Here is a 20,629-nt window from a genome sequence, read left to right as displayed (position 1 = left end):
ACACTTAATTACACATAAATTACTGTACTTTAAATTATTTTCAAATTCTAATTACAAATGTAATTACATGTACAGGTATCATGGGTATTATTAAATATTGTTTTTATTGGTTTAAATATTGATTTTGTTATCAGTAAATTAAAAGCTAACTAAATATTACTACATGTAGTATGTTATATACATATACATATTCATGGATCTACAATCTGTCGATACCTGTAACTTGGCATTGCACAAGGTCATGTTTTTCTCTGGCTGTTTATGACGTCGTTACACTAAATCCATTGGATGTTGGAAGTGTACGAATTGATAGTTTAGTCTTAGATGCATGATTTTTTTATTAGTTGTTAGTGGCTTTGAACTAGCTGTCAGAATACTGCGAGTACTCTCAGATCTGTTCATTGCGTCTTTTTGTGTCGGGATGTATAAGTACCCGGCCACGTCTACTTGTATTTTTGTCCATCTGATGAATTAAGCCTTTTTCAACTGATTTTTATAGTTCGTTCTTATGTTGTACTGTTATACCACTGTCCCAGGTTAGGGGGAGGGTTGGGATCCCGCTAACATGTTTAACCCCGCCACATTATTTATGTATGTGCCTGTCCCAAGTCAGGAGCCTGTAATTCAGTGGTTGTCGTTTGTTTATATGTTACATATTTGTTTTTCATTCATTTTTTTTACATAAATAAGGCCGTTAGTTTTCTCGTTTGAATTGTTTTACATTGTCTTATCGGGGCCTATTATAGCTGACTATGCGGTATGGGCTTTGCTCATTGTTGAAGGATGTACGGTGACCTATACTATAGTTGTTAGATGTCTGTGTCATTTTGGTCTTTTGTGGATAGTTGTCTCATTAATATTGGCAATCATACCACATCTTCTTTTTTTATATTAATTACACATTAATTATATGTAATGCATTGTATTGCTTTTTTGGCATGCCATTATTTATTATAATAAATAAAAAAAGAATAAAAAAATATTATAGTGTCACATATTGATTGACAAAATATTTACATATCACAGTATTCAATAAAACAATCAATACCCAGTCAAAAATTTGACTTATGAGACACTTTACATATGCTATGTACATATCAATATAGTTTCACAATAAAATTATCATCAAAAAAGTTTAAACATGTTAATGATTTTAAAAGCATTATGTGTCATTGCAAGTTGATGATGTAGTTGACATGAATTATTTGTGAATTACATTCAATACCATTGTACATGTAGTTTTAAATCATTTGTTGTTTCTTTGAACCACTCACACATGTATTATGTATTTTTTTTAAAATTTGTATGCATTAGTTACTTTGAATTGGATTTCTTTTTATACTTTAATTGTTAATAATTTTAATGTGTAAGAAAATGTCATTGCTAGATACTGCAATTTTTTTTATAGAATGTAATAATCTTGATTTTCATTTAATTTATCAATCAATTTCTTCCAAATATTAAAAGCAATACCAATTCTTTGACATGTTATTGTTTTGTAATAAATTAAAGATTTAGATTCAAAACATTATGTAGCTGATATAGTAGATATACTGCTTTAATAAGCCCATTAATGTAACTGGCCATCAAATGATCAATATGATCAAAAGAAAACCAATTTAATATTTTCATACTTATAACATCAACATATCATTTACTTGCTTGTGTATGATATATTTGCCACTGTACACCAAGTATCCATCCATCAACCAATCAGTCCAATACTGTCAAATCCACACTTAACAGGTGATTACTGCAATAGAATAGATAATGAAACTACACCTACACCTACATGTACCTATGAAACTTAATTTTAAATAAATATTATCCAGGTTTGATGTGTACATGTAAAGAAATCAACTTGAGAGATTTCATTCTTAAGACATAATGTTTTAAACTGCAACAGCCATATAAATATGTACATTTGTGAGTCTGCTCTAATTATAGATATAACATGAAATTTATTACACTGTTGTTTACAACATTGTACAAAGCAAAAGCAGCACGTCATATTAGAAAACATATTTTACAATACCTTAAGCAATATTTTCGATAACTTTTATAACATGAATAAATTATTGTTCATGTTTTTTTGTGATTAAACTTGTGAAATATATTTTTTTCAGGAGCTGGAGACAATATTGCTAGCTGTGCTGTTATGTTAGAACTGCTGAGAGTTTTGTATATATCAAAAGAACCTCTCAAACACAACATTATATTCTTATTTAATGGAGCAGAAGAAAATATTTTGCAGGTTTGAACGTAGAAACAATTCATTTAAGCTATTAACATTCATTGCTTTAATTCTGTCTTTGGAAGGGATAAGTTTGATACAGTACATGACACGCATGATTTAGCCTTGTAAATAAGCAGTGCATTTGGTACAAATCCAATCTTTCATCTCCCATGCACGTAAATACATATCGACTGCATCATGTGCATTGGTGATAAATATGTATGGTATGGTATAACAATCTTTTAAGAACTGCTGGGTAAAGAAGAAGTTAATTGTAAATTTTTATGCTTAAATTTATGTACATGTTCATGTTAACTGCATACAATTGTGGAATGCAATGTTGAAGTGAAGATTAAATCTTCTTTGAAATCTGGGTTGGCAGTTTATGGACGGTCAAAGTTAAAAGTCATTTTGATACAAACAAATGTGCTGAATGATAATGTTCACTCATATATATACTAAGTTTAAACTATAATATGTTTCTGTTCAAAATTAAACCTTTGGCTGGAATTTGTAACTATAAAATATTCCTTTCTGCTTTCATATACTTCTCTGACTGGCACTTTTTTAAAGCAAAGTTTTCTTTTTCCGAGTCATGTAGACTTCTCACAGTTTCTGAGTCAGCACTTCAGATTTTAATTTATGTTGTGGCCTGGACAATTTTATTTATTGGTCAGATATACTTATATGTCTCTGATCATCTGATGAGATTTCTTAATTTTGATGAGTGTTCAGTTAAATCTAAATTCGATAGGTTAATCATAGTACATGTTTCATGTATAATATAGGTAGAAAAATATACAAATGTTGCTCAATTTGATTCCATTTATTGCCACAATTAATGGTTTATACTATCAGATTAAAAAAGAGAGTGGCACATTTATAATTGATACCTTTGCAAAACTGTAATGTGGTGAATTGATTTTTGTCAATTATAATAGGGTTACATTGAAAAAAACCCATATCATAATAAGATGACAGACACAGACTTTGTACAGAGAAAAAAAAAATTGTAATAGAGAAAGATATTCAGAACATCTATTGTCAGAGTCAATACAAAGTTAAAAAGTTAAATAAAATGTTCAGTTATAATTGAAGCTTACAGTTATTTTATTAGAAGTATTTGCAATATTTGGTTTCAAGTTAATCTTAAGATACTATAATTTTAGGCAAGTCATGGTTTTATAACACAGCATCCATGGGTTCCATCCATCAAAGCCTTTATAAACTTAGATTCAGCAGGAGCTGGAGGTTGGGAAACAGTCTTCCAGACTGGTAGGTTTAATGGGGTAAAGATTCTTAGCAGCAAACTGGTGACTTTTTTTCACCTTGTGAGAGATACTTGCACAGGTGTGCCTCTTGTTAGTACACTTGTCACCTAAGATAGACTCTTGGAAGTCACATCTTTTGGTGGAGGTTCAAACAAAATATACAAATGAGACACAGATTCTTTAATTCTATTACTCAAGTTCGTAAGTGGATACTGATTTCAAAATCATTTCCTTGGGTGCCATCAATAAATGTAAAGAATAAGATATTTAGAAAAAGTGATTTAGAATTATTGGTGTCATTTTGGGGTATATATTGATTATTTATAATGACAAATTTAATGAATGAAAAACAAACTAAACCATGTAAACAACAACAAATAGATTATTGGAAGCACTGGAAATAAAAATTATTTTAATATCTTATTTATGTCACCACAACCATAGTAATACTTTAACTAGTTGATGTTTATTTTCTAGGGCCAGAACATCCATGGTTAGTCAAGGCATATGCTGAGTCAGCATTATATCCTTATGGTTCCATACTTGGTCAAGAGCTGTTCCAGAGTGGTGTCATTCCTTCTGATACAGATTATAGAATATTTAGAGACTTTGGAAATCTTCCTGGTAATATATAATGTTTATGATCTGTAGGTCAACTTAAAACCTTCAACAATGAGAAAAAGCCATATTGCCTAGTCAGCTATAAAAGGCTCCAAATACATATTAAATGACTTACAATTGTACAAAATATGAAAAAAATGCATTGAGTAGTAAAACAGCCTTGATAAAAAAAGTTAACCAAGAGTTTTGTAAATATATACCATTTTTGCTTGATGTTTCAAGGCTACAATGACCAATTACCATCACTTATGAATCTGTCAGCTAAATGCCAGAAATTTTTACTTGATCTGAAATATCACAATTTATCTATTATATAGATTCATTGTTTAGTAACAAAATGAAAGGTAAATGTGTGATTTCCTTCACGCTATACATATCTCAATCATGAGTTAATTTCACTGAAAATCAGGAGGGTACTCAGGGTTTCCGCTGGCGGTCGCCATTTTCGCAATTTGCGAAAAAATAATAATTGTGGCGATAAAAATTCATCATTTGCGAAAGAATTTGGCGAAAGAAATATATAAAACGATTTATTTTCCTCCATCTTGTTAATTTACTTTAATTTTTTGTCGAGTTTCTCGGACTTTACCCGATCAGACAATACTCGGAATTCACCTTGACCTCATTAAGATTTTGACAGAAAATCAATAATCAGCTGATTGCATTTAAAAGCTATCGACAACAAAGGACTAATTAATAAGGGTGTTGATTGAATTGTTTGACAAAATGATATGGTTAAATGGCTTCCGCTAAATGTCACATACAGAATTTATTTACCACCTTGCGACGCACGTGTTTGAAGCAAACTTTTGACGTCTCCTCTCCTTTTAAAGAAAGTTAAGAAAAGAAAGCTGTTGTTGTGACGAAAAATGTTCAAAAGCAAGAAAAGTCTCCGATTTAAAACTTTAATTATCATTTGGTTTTAATATAGGTAATTGATTAGGGAGACTACTTTAAAGTCGTTTGAGTGACACGCGTGTTTCAAGCATAGTTTTACGTCTCAACTTTTTCATTTACGATGGTCAAGAAAAGAAAACTGTCGTTATGAAGAAATCTATCCAAATTCATTTAAAATAAAATAAGTTTGAGGGTATAATCATAGACACAATGGAGCAAAGTCATCTTATTTAAGGGAGGGGCGCGGGTGGGTAGAAAAAAAGGTAAATTTTAAACGAAAAATATAGTTATGTTACTTGGCGAAAAAAATAATAAAGTGGCGAAAAATATATTGTTTTGGCGAAAGAGGTGGCGAAAAAAATAATTGACCATGGGGAAACCCTGGTACTATTTGTATGATATGACGTAGTGGAGTATTAGTTTTGATTATGAAATTCACAAACCCCTTTTAATAAAACTTATTTATAATTTAAACTTAAACTTCACACTATAAAATCTGCACTGGGGGCTAAGCTGGGTTAACTATCCTGAAATTAATTACCCCAGTTCACACTCGCTTTTGAGGAGTTCAATCACAAACAACCGCTTTCCCTTTTTTTTTAGCTCCCCTGGCCCAAAGGGCCAAGTGAGCTTTTCTCATCACTTGGTGTCCTTCGTCGTCGTCCATCGTCGTCGTTAACTTTTACAAAAATCTTCTCCTCCAAAACTACTGGGCAAATTTAACCAAATTTGGCCACAATCATCATGGGGGTATCTAGTTCAAAAAATGTGTCCAGTGACCCAGCAAACCAACCAAGACAGCCGCCATGGCTAAAAATAGAACAAAGGGGTAAAATGTAGATTTTGGCTTATAACTCTGAAACCAAAGCATTTAAAGCAAATCTGACAAGGGTAAAATTGTTTATCAAGTCAAGAACTATCTGCCTTGAAATTTTCAGATGAATCGGACAACTGGTTGTTTGGTTGCTGCTCCTGAATTGGTAATTTTAAGGAAATTTTGCTGTTTTTGGTTGTTATCTTGAATATTTATAGACAGAGATAAACTGTAAATAGCAATAATGTTCAGCAAAGTAAGATCTACAAATAAGTCAACATGACCAACATGGTCAGTTGACCCCTTAAGGAGTTATTGCCCTTTATAGTCATTTTTTACTAAATTTACTAAAACTCATTCAATATTTGACGTCACATTTAAGCAAACATCATATATGTCACTATAGCAACAACCTCACATTAAGTTCACTTTGCATTCACACTTAGAAGTGAGGTAGTTAATTGGGGTTTGCCCCACATTAACTCCACCTCAAATGAGATAAGGCGTTCACACTACCTAAATTTAACCCGTATTAACTAATTCGAGTCGAACTCGGTTTAAAAAGACATAGTGTGAACGGGGTATTAAATATTGCTCTGTTTGGAAACATCTAGTTACCTTCCTACAATCCATTAGCAACAATATTATACTCCTCATTTTCCTGTCAGAACCAAATCCAACAAAACTGATTTTATATGAAGTAAACATTCTGTATATATGCATTATGTTTTATTGCACAATTAATGATGGTTAATGGTCACAGACTATCTGGATCCCAACCAGTAGTGTAGAGAATTCTTCATTAATATTTCAGGTTTAGATATTGCTTATATTGCTAATGGCTACATTTATCATACACAACATGATAAACCACAGTATATTCCATCAGGCAGTATTCAGAGAGCTGGTGAGTACTTATTAGTAATATTTCATAGTGATAATGACTGGTGAATTATAATTACTATAACAGAATGATAATTATATTAGTGATACTGACTTGTGAATTATAACTATTTTAACAGAATGATAATTATATTAAGACAAATTGACAAGTTGACAGGTTGCAAGCATTTGTATTTGATAAGTCATTTCTGATCATATTTAAAAAGCATTCTTACTGACTATTTAAAAGAAGGAGCATCCATCATGAACGTTAAAATATACATTTATCTAAATGTTCTCTATTTGTTATTGTAGGAGACAATTTGTTGAGTGTGATAAAACACCTGTGTTCCAGTGAGAAACTTGAGGACCCTGGTGCAGATAAGCATGGAACTATGGTGTTCTTTGATTTTTTGGGACTCTTCATGATTCATTATCCTAGTAGAATAGGAGCTGTATTTAACTGTGGTCTTCTTGTGATTGTAACAGTGACTCTACTGTTGAAATACAAGATTAAGACTAAAAGGATCTTAAGTTGTGAGTTTTACAAATCAGTACTGAAATTCAGAAATTATTGCGATGTTTTTATTATTGCAAAAAATGTGACAGGGTTATAATCACAATAATTAAAACTTGCATTTTGATTTTTTTATATGAATTAAACTGGATTTTTCTCAATATCACAAAAATAAAAATCCCTTTCTTGTCTAATATCATATGTTTACCTTCCAGTAAACAGAAAATACTGTGTCATTTGGTCTTTAAAGAGAAGGTTATATTAGTGATTATACATTACAGATCAAGATGTATCCACAGACAAAACCTTACTACAAGCCTTAGTTCTGTCATTATCATGTTGGATATTGTTGTCTGGGGTGGCAGCCATTGTTGGTGTTACAGTTGACTTACTGGGACAACCTATGTTTTGGTTCTCAAGGCCATACAATATCATACCTGTGTATGGTATCATGTCAATTACTATCATCTTAGCCTTCCATTATCTGCTGAAACATACAATTTATAAGGTAAAAAGGGTTCTTGAATAATCACAGTCTTAAACTACAAACCCAAAAACAAAGTACATAATAAGATTACAGTAAGTATCATTTTATAAAATCTAATAAAATATGGAGGAGCTCAAAACTGACTTGCAGGTAAGTGTTTCACATTTTCATGTAGGGTCATTTTTTAGCTGACTATACGATATTTGTTTTTATTTAATATTGAAGGATGTACCGATTCCTTTAATTGCATTTAACTTTGGTGGATAGTTGTCTCATTGGCAATCATACCACATCTCCTTATTTTTATATTAGAATAGACATACAGATTTTGGGGTGAATAAACTACTTTTATGTGCCAATTTTTAGTAATCTGCACTTACATATTTTCAAGGTGAAATTTACCTTTATAAACTTCATCATAATTAAAGTAAATACCTAATGGTTTGTTCTATAAACATGATAGATATTTTTTAATAAATATAAGAAGATGTGGTACGAGTGCCAATGCGACAACTCTCCATCCAAGTCATAATTTGTAAACCAATTGTTTCATCCTATGTTTTGTTTGTGACATCACTTGTATCATGTTTTGCTAAGTATGTTAACCTTGTAATTATGGTATATCTATTGCAGACTACACCAGATTGGTATGTGGAATCTCTGTACCATGATGCAACAATGATCATATTTAGTTTGATAACATTATTTCTAACTTGCATGGACTTTGCATCAGCTTTTTTGCCAATGTTATGGATATTAGGACCATATTTAGCCAGATATGTTGTTGTGCCCTTTTTCAAAATAGATAATACTCAAGGTATGTATTATTTGTAAATATTAATTTGCAACATCTTTTTGGGGTCAAGCTTCATTTGGAAATATTATTTAACTTTGTTCAGATAATTAAAACATCTATTGTCATAGGTTTAGGTTAAAGTATATAAAAAAAAACAGGATTTCAAAGAGAAATGTGTACAAATATATTACAATCCAGTGTTTATAATATAATTCAAAGAGAAATCTTGTATAATTCATCTATTTCAGAAAGAATTTTAGGGGGAAACAACTTTTTTGTCATATTGCAATTCGTACATTTTGTCCTTACATGAATTATGTTATAATTTGTTATCTAAAATTTTAATTAATTGGATTAAACTTTTTTTTCAGGTCCATCATTTTCATTTGTATTTATAACTTTACTGGGTCAGCTGTTCCAACTGCTATTCACACTTCATACAATAGAAGCTGTTTATACATTGTTTATACCCATAGCAGGAAGGGCAGGAGGCAATTCGTACCCAGATATATTTATAGCAATGTTAACAGCTTTTACTGTTCTAATATGTATGCAGTATTTAGTAAGTACTAGTATAACAATTGTTGTAAACAAAACTTGTATTTTGTATATTGATAGGAGATATTAGATATAAGAAGATGTGGCTTGAATGCCAATGAGACAACTCTCCATCCAAGTCACAATTTTGAAAAGAACACCATTATTGGTCAAAGTACGGTCTTTAACACAGAGCTTTGGCTCACATCGAACAGTAAACTATAAAGGGCTCCAAACAAATGACTATTGTAAAACCATTCAAACAGTTAAATTGTATGGATTCTTTGATGTTTATGTAATGAAGAATGAGGATATTTTATTAGTTCTTTATAGAATAGAATGATTTAAGAATCATAGAAAACAAATGTAAAACAATCCAGTGTAAATTAATAAAAATATGAGCTAAGCCTACCGGGAACAACACTAAAACATGTTGAAATGAAGAAAAAAAAAGAAATACCCAACTCCTGTATTTAAAGCCAATAGGAAAGAAACTTAAATTCAATTGTCTTCAAGAAAGTATTGGTGCTATGCTTATTTGTTCAGTGCTGATTATTCATCATATGTAAGGCATGATATTAAATCATTGTAAATATCAGAGTTGTGATGATGCATTTGTTTGTAGAGTCTTATTTCAAAACATCTCAAATTTTAGTGCATTTAAGCTTAGTCTACACACATTCACACACATATACTCGTCTAAACATCAACCCAACAATGTTAGATCTGTAAATTTGCTTTCACAAATATTTTGTTTTTCCCTTGCCGGGATTCGAACTCATGCATATATATGTAGGACTCTAAAGTGCTATGGTACTCTAAAGTGTGATGGTCACGCTAAAGAACGATGGTGTCTCACGCTAAAGTGTGATGGTTGTTTTTTGTTAAAGTACAATGGTATAGCAAGCTAATGGAACAATAGGGTAATGTTTAAGGGCTAAAACATTAAAGTATATAGATGTTAAAAACATTTTTGCAAAAGCTAGTATGCTAAGGTATAACATATGATGTGAAAGGCTTTATGATTTACCGGTAGGCTTAATTGTATCTAAATTTAGAGGTTTAACCTCATAATGAAGGTAAATAATGTCATATTTTAAACTTTAATTTAAGTGAGAGTAACAGCGGTGTTTAAAAGCGTCAGTATTTCAACAGGGACTGCAAAGCAAACTGTAACACAAACAATGCTTTTAATGTATTAGTTCGCTTCCAATAAAAGCAAGATACAGGATATTTATGCAAAATTAATACTATTTTGTATCTAAATATAGTTACATGGTTGACTACACGATACAAGTCCGTTTTCTTGTGTGAAACAAACACAATCGCTTCAGATGACAAATCACAGTTAGGTTTTGATTAATTAAGTTATTGAATACTGGTTTTATTTATTTAAAAGTTTTTAATCAATATTTGTAATTTATCTTCTGGAGCGTTCATTTTTAGTTTGTATAAACGAATGTTAATTAACGTCATAATCCAACTATACGTTTGATGTCTATACTTTTGCGAACGATCAGACTTTAGCGTATGGAGGCATCACACTTTAGCGTATACCATCGCACTTTAGCGTCCCCATCGTACTTTAGCGTCCCCATCGCACTTTAGAGTCCTACATATATATATATATATATATAAAAATGTAATTTAAAACAAATGACTATTTGTATTGTAGGTTGGTTTTGTATATTTATGTTCTAATATGAAGCCACTTCTTGCTGCATTAAGTGTGATACTAGTTAGTAGTCTTCTACTTACACAGTTTACTAGTCTTGGATTCCCTTACAGTGGTAATGTGGAGAGTCCAACATCACAGAGAGGACTGTTCTTTGTAAGACATATTTTTTCTTAGCCCTGTTTTTATACGCCCGTCAAAATTTTGACGGGACGTATTATGGTATACAAATGTCCGGTGTCCATCCGTCTGTCTTACCGTCTGTCCTGCGTAAACATGTTGCACCGTAACTTGAGAACGACTTATCCAAATTTCATGAAACTTAATATAGTTGTTTGTTATGATGGTCAAATGATCTGTATACTTTTTGGTGAAAATAAGATTTAAACTTTTTGAGTTATGGCACTTTGTAACTAAAACAGGGGTGTGTTTTTTTTCACATGTCGTGTCGTATCTCAAAAACATTTCTTGATTATTGCTTAAAACTTTACACACTTCTTAGTTATATTAATCTTTATATCTGTATACATTTTGGTGATGATTCAAAATTTCATTTTTGAGTTTTTGAGTATTTTGTAAAAAAGGGGGAGGGTTTTTTTTACATGTCGCGCCGTATCTCAAAAACGATTTATGATTATTGCTTAAAACTTTACACACTTCTTTGTTATATTAATCTAAAGATCTGTATACTTTTTGGTAATGATTCAAAATTTCATTTTTGAGTTATTGAGTATTTTGTAAAAAAGGGGGAGTTTTTTTTTACATGTCGTGCCGTATCTCAAAAACAATTTATGATTATTGTTTGAAACTGTACAGACTTCTTTGTTATACTAATTTAAAGATCTGTATACTTTTTGGTTTGATTCAAAATTTTATTTTAGTGATATTTGTAAAAAAAAAACAGGGTGGGGGGGGGGGGGGGGGGATGTTTCACATGTCCCGCCGTGTCTCAAAAACAATAAATGGTTATTTCTTAAAACTTCCTCAGAAACTATTTATGATTATTGCATAAAACTTCCACACAAGACGTCGGGCGTATCATGCGCTCATGGCGCAGCTGTTTATTATTTAATTCATCATATGATAGAGATTTGTTATAAATTAGTTGTTTCTTTTGACTGGTCTTATTTCTCTTTGTTTTTTGGTGGAAGAAGACTTCATGTCTTCTGAAGACCTATGGTGTTGACTTTAAAACCATATACCACCTCCGTATGCCGCATCCGTTTCTGTGCATTACAATTTCATAACAACTTCCGATTCTTGACACCGATTTTTACACATGATTAAGCATCTGAATCATTTAATTTGTAAATTAGGATTGAAAAATACAATCACTATCGTAAATATGTACCCTTTTATTTATGTAAATTATTAGATTTCACACAGGCACTATTATATATGGACACTATTTTCTTCCAATTGCCAATATTTTTATACTATTGACAGAACGTCTAGTGCCTGTGGATTTCATCTCATCTACATGAACGTTGTTTGTTTACTTGAAACCGGATGTTTCTAATGTAGATATTTGTAGTACGCATGCGTGAATTTAGTATCGGGTCGACTCGCCCTGTTTACATGTTCTCCCTTGGTCTGTTCGTCCTGAGTTCTTTCGACCATATAGTACGTTCGCCCTGTGTTCATTCTCTTTACTCTTATCAAGACGTTTTATAATACATCCTTGCATTTATTAAAAAATATTAATATTAAGGGTATCGTTAATAAAACCTCTAAAACATGATTTAGTGAAAATCATCTGTTCCTTATTTTGTTCCCAAGGTAAGAAAATCGTGTTCAGCCAATCAAATTCTGTGTTTCTCATGATCAAATTAATAAGCCAATCAAAAACGTTTTCTCTGAAGATTATTCTAACATGCTAGATTTTGAACTTTGTTGTTTTCATCTAGTTGTAAATCGTGAATATGGCACTGCCGCAGGTGAATCTTCATCTGCAAAAGGGGTTCTTACACAGCTTAAGGATAAAAGCATGGCTGATTGACAAAATTCAATGATGCAGTACTACCATAAAGATAATACTGAATAGTAGTTTTTTCACTAACTTATTGACATAATACTTGTTGTAACATATGTTATTTTTGTATTCAATTAAATCATTTAAAGCACAATTTACTATTCTTTTTTTCACAAAGACCAACAAACAGGTTGGGACACCTCCCCCTCCCCATTATGAGTGTAGTCCCTTAAATGAGGGACTGTCCCTAAAACAAGGGGTCATTTTACTGTAACAGTTGAAACAAAAAGTAAAGAAAAATTTAAAGATTTTTAACCGTTCAAAAGTGGGAAAATTCATAATATTTGGAACAATTTTTCTAAATGAGGGGGCAAATTAATAAAGAAGAATAAAGTTTAGAAACATCACAAAATTCTTCTGACATGTTTTGACCATTTAATACTTGATAGATGCATAGTTCTTGGGGAAAGTTTCATCAAATAATATGAATATAAATGTGCTCATTTTTTACAGTGTGTTGTTATGTTCTTCCAATGAGGGTTACCCCTAATTTGGAGTGTTGTTCCCAACCTGTAAAAGGTCCATCTTTGTGCATAATTCAAAATTGGAAATTTCAACAAGCATCATATATTCTTACACAAGAAAATAAACCCTGGTCTGCTAGCTACATGTTCATCATTTCTACTAATTTAATAATTAGAATCATGCAAACAGACTTAAGAAAAAGGCATGTAAGCTCATCATACAAATATGACACTTTTTCTAGACAATCCAGATTGTGCAAAATACTTCGCTAAAAATTGTAACCTTTAAAATTGTTGTCGCTCGAGCACTAAAAACCCCCATGGGAACTTTCAAAAGTTGGCAGGTATATAACAGGTCTTACTATTTTTATGTCCCATTTATGGGCATTATGTTTTCTGGTCTGTCCGTTCGTCCTGCTTCAGGGTAAAGTTTATGGTCGTTGTAGTTTTTGATGAAGTTCAAATCCAATCAAGTTGAAACTTAGTACACATGTGTTCCTTATGATATGATCTTTCTAATTTAACTGCCTAAATAAAGATTTTACCTAATTTTCACGGTCCACTGAACACAGAAAATGATTGTACGGATGGGAAATCCATGTACTTATGATACATTCTTGTTTGAAGAAAAAAAACCACGTCATAACGATAATGGAACAAAGCAGGCTGGGTTAGTAGAATTGCTTTTATGGTAATTCAAGTTACCTTTTTTTCACCTTCTTCCACCTCAGAGCTATCAGCTCTTTGATTATATGAATATGTTCAGTTACCCCATTCAAGGCATATGATGCATAAAGGCATGCTGGTAATCCCTGTATGATCCCTGAAAGTATCATCTGGTGACGGCCATGTGATGCCTGAATGCATCATGGAACGTGGAAAATGCACTGCCAACTTCCAGTTTTAATAAGAGATCAATTTAAGTAAAGCTGTATGTTACTGTAGTATGTTAAAAGGTTTCAAATTTTGATATTATGTATAAATTTTGAAAATAAAAAATCATAATGATGTCATTTCTTCGTATTTTCGATTAGCGTTTATGTGCCGCCCTTTTCAAACTTTGTCTGACATGTGCAGTCAATATCAATGCTTTTAAAAATGAAAATTCATTACCTTACATGCGAAATATTTAAACCATTTGTGTATCACTGTTTAAAAAGTTAATTATCTGTACTTAAAGAGTGTTTAATAAAAAGATAAGCCGTTATTCTGTCTCTTTCTGTCTCATCTTGACATGTTTTTTATTTATGCTCTGTTGACAATCGGAAGTTTATGGTTTTTGTCGACAAATAAATTTCACACAACCTGAAGGTTATGAAATCCAAATTTTTGTGCAGCCAACCAAATTTTCTAGGCTACAAGTCGGTCCCTTAGTCAGTCCCGTAGTAAAACTGTAGTAAAACATGAAGTGAAGTGAAAGTCTAAGTGAAAAGCATAAAATGTCGGAATCTTCAAATGAAGAGTTTGAAGGATTTTCCTAAAACCAAGTTGATGCTGCTGGCACTGCACAGTGGTACAATCAGAGGCTTCAACAAATTGGGATAGGTGAATTAGATGCAATTGGAAATGAAAATTAATTTTCTGTTGATAATTATACCCCATGTTAATAAGGCTGGTGACTGTCTTACTGAAACTGATGGGTGGCAAGATAATTTTAACTATTGTGAAAGGGGTTTACCTTATTTGTTTCAAGTACATGATAATACATGTCCTACTACAGTACATTGTAATAGAGCCAAATAAAGTGCCTGTTGATTTTTTTCATGAAAAGGATAATTTCTTGCAAATCATGAGGTACATACAAGGTTAAGTTTTGGTGGTCAAGTCCATATCTCAGATACTAAAAGCAAAAGGTCTAGTATATTTGGTGTATGGAAGGATTGTAAGGTGTACATGTCCAACTGGCAGGTGTCATCTGACCTTGATCTCATTTTCATGGTTCAGTGGTTATAGTTAAGTTTTTGTGTTTTGGTCTGTGTTTCTTATACTGTATAGAATAGGTCAATTATATTTGGTGTATGGAAATATTTTATGATGTACATGTAAGTCTTGCAAGTTTTATTTTACCTTGACCTAATTTTCACGGTTCATTGCTCAGTGTTAAGTTTTTGTGTTATGGTCTGTTTTTCTATAACTTTAAGAAATATGTTAAGTCTGTTTTTAGATACTATAAGCAATATTATACTGCAATCAGCTATTTTACTATACAGATAAAGCTACACGTATAAACATTAGCTTTATACGTCAATGACCTCAACTAACCTATAAGCCCCGCCTACTTACTGGAACTACTGTATTTCATCAACAACGTCACGTCACAACCATAACAACGTGTAATAACAATGGTAAACTTTTATGAATTTAAACTTGTTATGTCTTCAAATAGGTAATTTATATACCATGTTTATTAAATGTTATTAATTAAGTTCATTTTCCCTTACTAGTTCCTTAAAATGTCAATGTCTTACCACCTGGACTACACTCATAGGGAAATACCCCAAAATAATACCCCAAGAGGGATATTCCAAACACTTTTTAAAAAAAATATTTGTTACATATTTTAATTTTTTTTTTTTATTGTTTATCTATTTCAGTATAAAAACAATATACATATAGTGTCTTGAAATATGAAATTTATTTGTATTCTGCACGAAACGGGAAAATGCTCAGTAGAACCTCGCATTTCCCCCCGTTTCTAAGCCTCATACAAATAAATTTCATATTTCAAGACACTATACGTATATTGTCTAAGTACATGTATTTCTCCTTTTGTTGATATGACCTTGGCCTCCTTTCCTAGGATCACTTTAAGTTTATGTGATAGTTTAAGTGAAGCTTTATATTTAGGCCTATTAACATAATATAAAAAAACAAATACATGTATGCCTAAGAGGTCTTTTCCAAAATTTGGTTATCAATGTTGATGGAAAGATATTTATATTAGATCTAAATTAAATAGATGTGAGAAGAACATCACAGCTGCTTTAACACTCTTGTTAATTTAAAAGAAAAGCTAAAGAAAATATATCCGAAAGACCAGCTAAGATCATATGTTCGGAGCTATTCCATCATCAAGAGGAACATCTACAGAAAAATGACTTGAAGTGCATAAGACAGTCTACATGGTCTATGTACAGAGAGAGAAGATAACTGTACCCTGCCCAACCAAAAAGTTCAGTAGAATTTCAAAATTTTAAGTGAGGTAGAGTGATCATAAATAAAGAAGAAGAGTTTGTTTTAGTAAATGATATTGAAAGTGGCATTGTTATTCTCTGTTGTGAAGCTAACTTGAAATTTCTTTGTATGCGGGGCAGAAGATGTTTTTGCCTATGAAACATTTAAGTGTTGTCCGAAGTATTTCCAGCAATTGTATACAATACATGGATTCAGGAATGGACATTTAATTCACATTCCACTTTTAGATTGCCTTTTGCCTTCCAAATCAGGAAACTGTATTAGAAAAATGTTTTCTTTGTTTAAGGAATGTTTTTCTTTAAATTGGCGCAATCGTATATTTTATTTTTGGCGCAAATGATACCATGTAATTTTTAAACAGGTGGCGCAAACGTAGCATTAGAGAAAAAAAGTTGTGGCGCAAAAAGACGCATTTTTGGCGCAAACAGATCTCTCCCGATACAACAACCCGACCATAGAGCAGAAAACAGCTGAAGGCTACCAATGGGTCTTCAATACAGTGAATACCAGTATTTTCTATTATAATATGCCTTCAAAAAGACTATTAAACTTGATATGGGATCATAAAATAACTTGGGAATTCCGTCATTCTATTTGAATTTAATAATATGAATCAGCTGAATCTTCTCTTTTTTCAGCATATTAACAGAAACTTCCACAACCATGATAGAGGTATAAATAGGAGTGATTCAGGGATATGGTATTTAGAATTTGATCAAAATGGTGCCAACTTAATGCAAGACAATCCAGTGATCCGTGATAGTCATTATGTCAAGTGTGAGGGTAACTACTGTGGCATGCCATACATGTACCCGCTTATACATGTGATTGACGCTAGGTGGGTGTGGGATATTAAAATGCATGTTCTGTTATTGTGGCTTTATGTAAAATGTTACTTGTTTTGTAAATTGTCTGCGTTTCAAAGTATCAATGATTTTTATTTTTGTGTTGCTGCATATTTTGAGAGTCCAATGTACAAAGAGTGGTGTAAAAGTACTTGAAGAATAAAGTTTTTTTGCTAGAAAATAAAGAAAATATCACATTATAAAGAACTTAACAATGAATGAGTTAAATTAGCAGTTTTGATTTTAAGCAATAATCAGCAGCTGTAATAATCTGATGTAGAAAAGTTAATATCATTGATGGAATAAAGACCGGCCGTACTTAAGGTGGTACCCAATACTTTCACTAAAATGAATTTGGCTCGTTTAATTTTCATAAAATTTTGACAAAGTATTTACTTTGACCCTTTGACAAAAATATAAAATTTTCAAAACATTTTAACCAAGCATTTTATCATAAAAATTACACTGGTTATATAGCAGTTTGACAAACACTGATTTTGATCATTGAGAAGCTTAATATTCCCTTAACAACACAACGTAATTAAAACGTTTAGCTGATTTTACAGAGTTATCTCCCTGTAGTGTTAGGTACCACCTTAATAAAAAGACTTAGAGCCACAGAAGTCCACAATAACTCCTATTTCTCTACTTATAGAACCTAGAACTTAACACATGATTATAATCACTTTAACAGAGGCTTTATAATGTTTTATAATAATTGTATGAACTGTTTTGTCATATTATAATCCACACCGCTTCCATATACACACTGTCCCTATACTGACATACATGCTCTTACAGACCATCTATTTACTGGTAGCTAAAGGAAACATATTTAGTTAAATTAAGTTGCATGCATTTTTTTGTTATCACTAGCTTAGTTGATTCCACACATTATTTATATTTACCAGGAAAAAGTCCAGGATTCTTGTCAGTGGTCACTGCTTACAACCATACATGGTTATATACTTCAATTTTCACAAATTTTGAGCAATTATTAATTTTTAAAATCTTAACAAAAACCAAATTTGTGTTGGAAGGAATTTAACAAAAACATGTTACTAGAAATTTAGTACAATCCAGAATCCCCCTATAGGACTCTCCTTGTAAAAATTTAGATATCCCAATTTCTACTAGAAAATATTGCATTGGTATTCTGATCTGAACTTGATCTCAATTAGTGTAAATTAGAATTCCTATTTCTGCTGGTAGATATTTGAATTCCAATTTGTACTTGAAGAACTCTGGACTTTACTGGATTCCAATTTGTACTTGGAGAACTCTGGACTTTACTGGATTCCAATTTGTACTTGGAGAACTCTGGGCTTTACTGGATTCCAATTTGTTCTTGGAGAACTCTGGGCTTTACTGGATTCCAATTTGTACTTTGAGAACTCTGGGCTTTACTGGATTCCAATTTGTTCTTGGAGAACTCTGGGCTTTACTGGATTCCAATTTGTACTGTAGCTTCTAACATGCCAATGAATTTGGCAACCACATGACACAAAAAAAAAATATAACTGTCTTAAACATACCAGTTCAACTCTTTTTAAAGTGTTTTAATCATTCATGTAAGGGGATTACTCTATTTTGGGATATGGGATATTTGGGGTTAATATTTCTGTCAAGATTTTTAGCTCACCTGGCCCGAAGGGCCAAGTGAGCTTTTCCCATCACTTTGCGTCCGGCGTCCGTCGTCCTGCGTCCGTCGTCGTCCTGCGTCCGTCGTCGTCCGTCGTCGTTAACTTTTACAAAAATCTTCTCCTCTGAAACTACTAGGCCAAATTAAACCAAACTTGGCCACAATCATCATTGGGGTATCTAGTTTAAAAAATGTGTCCGGTGACCCGGCCAACCAACCAAGATGGCCGCCATGGCTAAAAATAGAACATAGGGGTAAAATGCAGTTTTTGGGTTATAACTCAAAAACCAAAGCATTTAGAGCAAATCTGACATGGAGTAAAACTGTTTATCAGGTCAAGATCTATCTGCCCTGAAATTTTCAGATGAATTGGACAACCCGTTGTTGGGTTGCTGCCCCTGAATTGATAATTTTAAGGAAATTTTGCTGTTTTTGGTTATTATCTTGAATATTATTATAGATAGAGATAAACTGTAAACAGCAATAATGTTCATCAAAGTAAGATTTACAAATAAGTCAACGTGACCGAAATGGTCAGTTGACCCCTTTAGGAGTTATTACCCTTTATAGTCAATTTTTAACCATTTTTCGTAAATCTTAGTAATCTTTTAGAAAAATCTTCTTCTCTGAAACTACTGGGCCAAATTTAACTAAACTTGGCCATAAACATCATTGGGGTATCTAGTTTGAAAAATGTGTCCGGTGACCCGGCCAACCAACCAAGATGGCCGCCATGGCTAAAAATAGAACATAGGGGTAAAATGCAGTTTTTGGGTTATAACTCAAAAACCAAAGCATTAAGAGCAAATCTGACAGGAAGTAAAATTGTTGATCAGGTCACGATCTATCTGCCCTGGAATTTTCAGATGAATCGGATAATCGGTTGTTAGGTTGCTGCCCCTGAATTGATAATTTTAAGGAAATTTTGCTGTTTTTGGTTATTATCTTGAATATTATTATAGATAGAGATAAACTGTAAACAGCAATAATGTTCATCAAAGTAAGATTTACAAATAAGTCAACGTGACCGAAATGGTCAGTTGACCCCTTTAGGAGTTATTGCCCTTTTTAGTCCATTTTTAACCATTTTTCGTAAATCTTAGTTATCTTTTACAAAAATCTTCTCCTCTGAAACTACTGGGCCAAATTAAACCAAACTTGGCCACAATCATCATTGGGGTATCTAGTTTAAAAAATGTGTGGCGTGACCCGGCCAACCAACCAAGATGGCCGCCATGGCTAAAAATAGAACATAGGGGTAAAATGCAGTTTTTGGCTTATAACTCAAAAACCAAAGCATTTAGAGCAAATCTGACATGGGGTAAAATTGTTTATCAGGTCGAGATCTATCTGCCCTGAAATTTTCAGATGAATCGGACAACCCGTTGTTGGGTTGCTGCCCCTGAATTGATAATTTTAAGGAAATTTTGCTGGTTTTGGTTATTATCTTGAATATTATTATAGTTAGAGATAAACTGTAAACAGCAATAATGTTCATCGAAGTAAAATTTACAAATAAGTCGACTTGACCGAAATGGTCAGTTGACCCCTTTAGGAGTTATTGCCCTTTTTAGTCCATTTTAACCATTTTTCGTAAATCTTAGTTATCTTTTACAAAAATCTTCTCCTCTGAAACTACTGGGCCAAATTAAACCAAACTTGGCCACAATCATCATTGGGGTATCTAGTTTAAAAAATGTGTGGCGTGACCCGGCAAA

General features: G+C 32.3%; 1 protein-coding gene across 4 annotated transcripts in view; it reads left to right on the top strand.

Annotated features, from left to right (window-relative positions):
• LOC139517422 (endoplasmic reticulum metallopeptidase 1-like) overlaps window positions 1–20,629 on the top strand; it is a 39,268-nt gene that overhangs the window by 1,788 nt on the left and 16,851 nt on the right. For 2 of the 4 annotated variants that reach the window (XM_071308426.1, XM_071308435.1), the window contains 10 exons: window positions 2,127–2,254; window positions 3,406–3,511; window positions 3,985–4,131; window positions 6,654–6,746; window positions 7,037–7,258; window positions 7,520–7,746; window positions 8,359–8,542; window positions 8,893–9,083; window positions 10,734–10,889; window positions 17,063–17,262. In XM_071308426.1, the coding sequence (XP_071164527.1) occupies window positions 2,127–2,254; window positions 3,406–3,511; window positions 3,985–4,131; window positions 6,654–6,746; window positions 7,037–7,258; window positions 7,520–7,746; window positions 8,359–8,542; window positions 8,893–9,083; window positions 10,734–10,889; window positions 17,063–17,262 (1,654 nt within the window). The remainder of the gene's footprint in view (window positions 1–2,126; window positions 2,255–3,405; window positions 3,512–3,984; window positions 4,132–6,653; window positions 6,747–7,036; window positions 7,259–7,519; window positions 7,747–8,358; window positions 8,543–8,892; window positions 9,084–10,733; window positions 10,890–17,062; window positions 17,263–20,629) is intronic. The other 2 variants (XR_011663142.1, XR_011663141.1) reach the window with 2 other exon arrangements.

This window comes from Mytilus edulis, chromosome 1 (assembly GCF_963676685.1).
Source record: "Mytilus edulis chromosome 1, xbMytEdul2.2, whole genome shotgun sequence".
In the NCBI taxonomy this organism is placed as follows: Eukaryota; Metazoa; Mollusca; class Bivalvia; order Mytilida; family Mytilidae; genus Mytilus; species Mytilus edulis.
Note: the sequence above shows the minus strand (reverse complement) of the source record. Positions and strands in the feature narration are given on the sequence as shown.